This window comes from Micromesistius poutassou, assembly GCF_964030765.1.
Source record: "Micromesistius poutassou genome assembly, chromosome: 3".
Taxonomy (NCBI): Eukaryota; Metazoa; Chordata; class Actinopteri; order Gadiformes; family Gadidae; genus Micromesistius; species Micromesistius poutassou.
The window spans coordinates 12,602,811-12,609,665 of NC_140273.1; the positions used below are offsets into that span (position 1 = coordinate 12,602,811).

Below are 6,855 nucleotides of genomic sequence, written 5' to 3' on the forward strand. Positions count from 1 at the left end.
GGTCAAGTCAAAAGGTTACTTTATATATTTTTTTCTATTGTGTAGTAAAAACAGACATTCAACGTCAATGTAATGTAACGATAATGGACGTATGTTTGGTAAAGATCATGGAATATAATAAAAAGGTAAAGAAAGGTGGCAGTGTGCTCATGAAACATGTGACAGTGAAGCATACTGACGTCAGCAGTAACGACAGTAACGACTAGCTGCCCCCACGTCGAACACGTCCGGATAAACGCTCTGCTTTTGTAATTCAGACATGTACCTACGTTGAGGACTTGCTTTATCAGTTAAACTGTTTACTATTTAGCAATGTGTGTTATTAAACGTTATTCAATCAGCCAAAATGACGCTTACTTTGGAAAGCACCGGTATGTCTTTTTATTTTGAAAATCATACCGGAAGTTTGATACTACTGCTACTCTATGGTCCTTCGTGGATTCCGTAGATTCGCGTTTCACATCAACCTCACGTTTGGAAGGAGATCTCATGTAACTGAGCGGCTACAATGAGAGCACTTGTGCGCTCCTCGCTGGGAAACGTAGTGAAATGGTTTAGCCCACATTCTGCCACTCCGAGAAGGTTTGTCAGGCAACCAGCAGCACTATATTCCAGAAAGATGTTGCATTATGAAACGGAGGCGAGAGGACAACCGAACTCTCAAAGCTACAGGATTTATTTTAGTAAGTCAACAGTAAATCACAGTGGTAACAGTGGATAATAAATGTGTGTCGTTTGTGTATAACGGTAGTTTTACCCGCCGTGTATGACTGTTAAAGGGAAGTCAGCGAGGTGGTCGATATGGAGGTCAAGGAAAACGTTCTGTTGTTGAATCATTGCTAACGTGACCGTAACGACTCGGTTGTAAATTTTGAATGCCGTAGATAAGCGCTGTCGAGTCGTTTTCGACTTGTACCAGGCCGCATTGACTCCTTTGGGTTTATTCCAGTCTCTAAAACACTTCCTCGGTCACGTGTTTAGTCAATTAGCTGCAAGAAGCTGTCAGTCAAAACATTGGGATGGGTGGGTCAAACGACCGCTCGTTTCTGTAATGCACTGAATTAGATGAGTTAGATAAGTTCGTTAAAAACGAACTATTTGGGAGGAGAATGCATGTGACTTGACCAAACTGGAAAAAATTATAGTAGGCTGTATGATTTAATTACATGCACTCCACAGTCTACTCATAATTGAAATAAACAGATGAGATAAGATAACACTTGCAAGACCAGAGGAGAAGGCAGAAGGACACTAGACTAACTTATAGTTTTGTTACTTTTAATGTCTTCAGATAATTAATTGACAGTCAAACATTAAACATTGTTTATTTATTTCCTAAATTACTAAATCCATAAATTAATATAATATTTTTCTTCCAGAAACATCTGAAGGAAAGTACATCTCACCATTCCATGACATTCCACTTCATGCAGAGGTGGAGAAGGTGACTGATAAACCACTGGTTTTAGCATTTGAACTTCGGCTTAGTTTATTATGGCTTGAAGTTAATAAACATAAAGTAGCTGAAATGCAGCCTGCAACAATTTGTCTTTCTTTTTGCCTTGTTTTAGGACAGTGATGTGCCAACCAAAAAAATGAAGAAGGGGGAGAATGAGGTAATGCCTAGCTAGTCAAGCATTTTTTTTTTTTACCATTGAATAACTATTAACATTAATTGTTATTTTTTTAAATTTCAGGTGCTTTTCAACATGGTTGTCGAGGTACCTCGATGGTCAAACGCAAAAATGGAGGTAAATTCAATTTTGCCCTAAAAGGATCTGGCCGGTTTGCTAAGACCCCAAGTTAAGTGTTGACATTGTCTATGTCGAGATGTAAATTAGCCATGATTTGTGTTCAACTCATCCCCTCTAGTTAAAGTCCACAAGTTTTATTCTGTGCTTAAATGCCACTGCGCATTAGCCTAGTCCTAACTAGACCTTCGTACTCATTTCATTCATACTGATGGTCTAGAACTGCTATAGAGACAAACGATTGTTCACTTGAAGGCGGGTGCTGTTGAAGTTTAAAACCTATTGGCTCTGCCCAGTGCCACTCCGGATCTGCCTTAACCAATAGCTAACATTTGGTCGTGACGTATTTCATGCGCTGGGGTCCTGCCGGAAACCACGTTGCGGACTAGGCTAGTATTTGTTTGACTACAACTGAAACTCGCGCACAACCTGGATGCATTTCCCATTCCCATGTTTTAAAATATTAGTATGTAAGCTATAATAATAGGCTATATATAGGAACATTTTACATATATAACAACAATGTATGCCTATTCATTCAAAATATTGACATACTATTTTAAAATTAAAGAGGCTGGGATTTTGTTTTATATAATTTGTTTATATTGTATACGTCGCTGATAGAGGAAACCCATCGCAACGGCAACGAAAATCCCGGTCAGATCCATCCGATCGTGTGTGTGTGTGTGTGTGTGTGTGTGTGTGTGTGTGTGTGTGTGTGTGTGTGTGTGTGTGTGTGTGTGTGTGTGTGTGTGTGTGTGTGTGTGTGTGTGTGTGTGTGTGTGTGTGTGTGTGTGTGCGCTTTTCTATTCTAATCTGTGTAATTTCTCGCTCATTCGTTATTATTCGTTATAATAGCCTACTCTCCAACTACATAGGCAGTTAGGCACGCGCATCTGTACCCTACATATAAAAAGTCGTGTGTATATAAATACACACGACAAGCATATCTTTTAATTTATATTCATTCAAAATATTAATACTATTTTAAAATGAAAGAGGCTGGGGTTTAGTTTTATATAATTTGTTTATATTGTTCAGTATGCCTACATGAGGTCGTAAAGCAGTTAACAGAGCTGAGGTGGTGACGTCATTGAGTCCGCTGCTGTTCCAATTGCAGGTGCGTACTCGCGTTCTCGGAAGTCTGTACTTCGAAGTCCGGACTTGCGAAGTACGTACTTCCAAGTCCGCAAGAACGTAGTCCGCGTACTTGGTATTGAGAAACGGCTTTAGACTGAGAGGGGTGCAGTTAGAATTCTTGGTCATGAGCATGGTGGGAAATTTTGGATCCAACTTTGCATTTCTTTTTTGCTTTGACCCACCAGTTGCAATGGACTGGCTCTGTGGGGAAAAAGTGAAATATGTGTTACAATGGGAACTGAGCCTTTCATTTCGATTCAGAAGTGAATGCTTAGGCTGCTTTGCAAACAGTTGAAAAATAACCCCTTCCTTCCCTTGCGACTGATTGAGATGTTGCTCTGCATTCAGAATTCAGATTTATCCCCCTGCCTTAAACGCAGCCCCTATCCTTGCGCAGAATTCTTACTCCCCGCCTCATATTTCAAATATTTCAGATTGCTACGAAAGAGGTGCTGAACCCAATCAAACAGGATGTGAAGAAAGGAGCACTGCGCTATGTGGCTAATGTCTTTCCACACAAGGGCTACATATGGAACTACGGGGCGCTCCCACAGGTAAGGGAAACCCTCACACAATAAACATTCACAAATAAAAGACTCATAGGTAGGGTCTTGGAGGAAGTGTTTAAAACAAGGGCTGTTAGAGAGATGATATGCTCCATCATCTCTCCACCTTGAAGCTCTTTGTGCTACAGTTTAAGCCCAAAAGCTATTACATGAATGATTTAAACATAATTCTGGGAAACTACTCTTTTTAGAATTTCACTCAATTTTTTTTTAAGAGCTCAGCCTGTCAGCCAGACTCTCTACGATACTAATTTTATATCTTTGGATATTTGATTCACCCATACATCCCCCTTCTTGGCAAGTTATCAGACTGTTTTAAAGGCATGTGTGTTTTGACAGACATGGGAGGACCCAGAACACACAGACAAAGACACAAAGTGCTGTGGAGACAATGACCCCATAGACGTGTGTGACGTGGGCTCCCTGGTATGAGCTGCACATAGAACGCGTTTCCTCACTGAATACAACGGTCCCAGCGCTCCAACCTCCAGCTCACCACGCTGCTCTTGTTCATGCGCTTCTTCAGGTGTGTGTGCCAGGCCAGGTCATCCAGGTCAAAGTGCTTGGCGTCTTGGCCATGATTGATGAGGAAGAAACCGACTGGAAGGTCATCGCCGTCAATGCTGATGACCCAGATGCCCAAAACCTGAATAGTAGGTCAAGTTACTTTTTCTACCAAAAAGAAACCGAAGAATTAGAATACTGAAGAGAGTGTGTGTGTGTGTGTGTGTGTGTGTGTGTGTGTGTGTGTGTGTGTGTGTGTGTGTGTGTGTGTGTGTGTGTGTGTGTGTGTGTGTGTGTGTGTGTGTGTGTGTGTGTGTGTGTGTGTGTGTGTGTGTGAGATAGGTATAGACGATGTTCGCAAACGGAAGCCCGGTCATTTAGAAGCCACTGTTGACTGGTTCAGAAAATACAAGGTGCCAGACGGAAAGCCTGAGAACCAGTTTGCCTTCAAAGGACAGTTTAAAGACAAGGTAACAACTGTTGCATTTTGATTCAAAGCCATTGATTCGTAGGCTCTTTTTATGCATTCATTTGGGCATTCATTTTTGGAAATGTTAAATGGCATGAGGATTGTGTATAACAAAATGCAGTACATATGTGTTTGAACTGTTCTCTATATCGATTATTGGTTTGTTAAGGATTTTGCCATGGAGGTAATTAAATCCACTCATGAGCACTGGAAGGCTCTCATGCAGAAAAGCACCAACAGTGGAGAGATAGAATGGTGAGTGTAGGCATGTATATCAATCTCTATTTAGATTTATATGCATGGAATATGTACCCCTGTTATAAATGTATGATATGGAACTTGATGAGTTTGACAATATTTTAGTTTTTGTATCTCGGAGCGGTGGTTAATTCATTATTTGTGTTCAATGAAACAGTAAAAATACTTCTGTCTATGAGAGCCCCTTCACGTGCAGTTCGGAGGACGCCAGAAAAGTCGTTGAATCAGTAAGATGAATGAATATACATTATACATAAGTGTTAATATAAACAGCATCTTTAAGGACGCAAATATTTTTGTGTCCTGAAAAATGCTGTAGGTAAGATTAACGCGCTGTAATCTTGGGTGCAATTTGTAAGAAACACCAAAGCCATCCATGAAGCTACATAAATGCTCTGAGAATATATCTTGTGGTTGACTTCGACTACGCCAAATTTAGACTCCTGGTTCAAGCCGTACCAATCAGTGAATCGCCTCTTCCCTGATTGGTTCGCAAATCCATCTTGCCTGTCAATCATATTCGCACACACAGCGTTGTCCTCCACCAAATGTTTGTGTGTGTGAAGGCAACACTTCTCAATGGCAGAGATTTATAGGTTTATTTTCAAAATGTTCTGCTTTCTTTTCTTCACTCAAATACTACTCCCAGCCCCTTTTAATGTTGTATTCAATAACATTTATCCTTGTTCCTTTCTTAGGCTCCTGCGTTGAGTAATGCCCTTCCTATGTCTCCTGGGGGTAAGTTTACAGAAAACACTCAAAAGTTTAACTATTTAACCTGTGTTGTGTAACACTGCAAAAGAGAAGCCATGTCAGTTAGTGGTAACTACTAAAGTTAGATGATTAGTTAGTTAATCCTACGATAATGTTAAGTGTCTATAATAACTTCACACTTCACACCCAGTCCCACAGTCCCTTTCAGTCGGTGAAGCAAATACACTTAATGATTATAGTTTACAACAAACAAGGTTATTTACATTTTTTACAACTTATAGTTATGTTGATTGATCTGCAGATTTCTTTGTGGAATATTGACCATATTTTAACTGGTAAAAGTCTGCGAAGTTTGAGCTCTTATACACACAAGCAAAACAAAACAGCTAGGGAAAGTCATAATGTATGAAGCCATGATGGGTTGTGTACCATGATGGTGGGTTGTGTACCATGATGGGTTGTGTACCGATGGTGCTCGCTCTCCTGATAATATTCTGCATTATGCCCAATATACTCATCCAACTGGCTGTAAATTACTGAAAACTATGTTTGTAGTGGTATAATCTCAGAGCATGCCGTAATGCGAAATTTCTTGTTTTTCCCTTTTATATTGAAAAAAAGTACACCTACTAAAAATAATAAAACCTAATGTTATGCATAAGGTTAATCCATATTTAACATTTTGTTTGAATCTGAAAACTTTTTTTTTCTTTTCTTCATTTTAATTCACTTTAATTCATGCTTGTGCCTTTTTATACATGTATTCCCTTGCACAGTGGACAAGTGGCATTTTCTCTAAAGGGGATCTGACTTCCTCAAGATGGTGCCAAAACAACAAATCCTATGGTCCACTTGAGACCATTCTCATTTTGTAAGCACTCTGTCTGCATTTATGCAGAGAGGCTATGGTCTCTGTTTTGGTCGCAAACATTTAATATAAGACGATATAATGACATTTTGAAATGCCCTTTTTCAAAACCATGCAATTATACGTTTGAAAGGTAAAATAACCGTTGGAATATTTTGTTTTAAACAAAACTTTATTTCAGGCTTGCAGAATACATGGAATATATTTGATGTTTGCCAAATAATTATGTTGATCTCACTGTTGATTTCACTTACAGAGGATTTGTGTATTCTTTGGGCTCAAATCTTGTAATCATTTCCACTTCCTAAAAAGTCAGTGCTCAGCAACTCCGGTTGTATGTTAAGCATATGCCATGTTACCCATCGCACTCAATCTAGCTTTTTATTTTATTAAGACCACGTTTTTTTTGTACTGTAATATATTATTAATTTGAAAGAATAAATAATCATACTGTAAACATTACGTTCTTTGCCCCCTTTTACTTAAAACGTACCCTACAAATGGAAGAAGACAAGGACGGCATGTATTAAGTAGAGAAACAAATCAAAGTGCATTAAATAAATATAACCTTTATTAAAAACACCC

General features: G+C 39.2%; 1 protein-coding gene across 2 annotated transcripts; it reads left to right on the plus strand.

Annotated features, from left to right (window-relative positions):
* Positions 1–475: 475 nt before the first annotated feature.
* ppa2 (inorganic pyrophosphatase 2) lies at positions 476–6,732 on the plus strand. Of its 2 annotated transcripts, XM_084465609.1 has the most exons (12): positions 476–683; positions 1,380–1,444; positions 1,572–1,616; positions 1,698–1,751; positions 3,326–3,445; positions 3,797–3,883; positions 3,984–4,110; positions 4,304–4,431; positions 4,600–4,685; positions 4,846–4,915; positions 5,387–5,426; positions 6,179–6,732. In XM_084465609.1, exons 1-12 carry the CDS (start codon positions 509–511, stop codon positions 6,199–6,201), a joined length of 1,020 nt encoding a protein of 339 aa, XP_084321735.1. In that variant the 5' UTR covers positions 476–508; the 3' UTR covers positions 6,202–6,732. The 2 variants fall into 2 exon arrangements, with proteins under 2 accessions (XP_084321735.1, XP_084321736.1); XM_084465610.1 differs by lacking the exon at positions 4,846–4,915.
* The last annotated feature ends 123 nt before the right edge of the window (positions 6,733–6,855 follow it).

Bases quoted from the DNA above. Each gene is read 5' to 3' on its own strand.
- ppa2 (XM_084465609.1), top strand. From the start codon at position 509: ATGAGAGCACTTGTGCGCTCCTCGCTGGGAAACGTAGTGAAATGGTTT. The intron at 4,686-4,845 runs GTGAGTGTAGGC...TCAATGAAACAG, and splicing joins AACAGTGGAGAGATAGAATG to TAAAAATACTTCTGTCTATG. The intron at 4,916-5,386 runs GTAAGATGAATG...TTCCTTTCTTAG, and splicing joins CCAGAAAAGTCGTTGAATCA to GCTCCTGCGTTGAGTAATGC.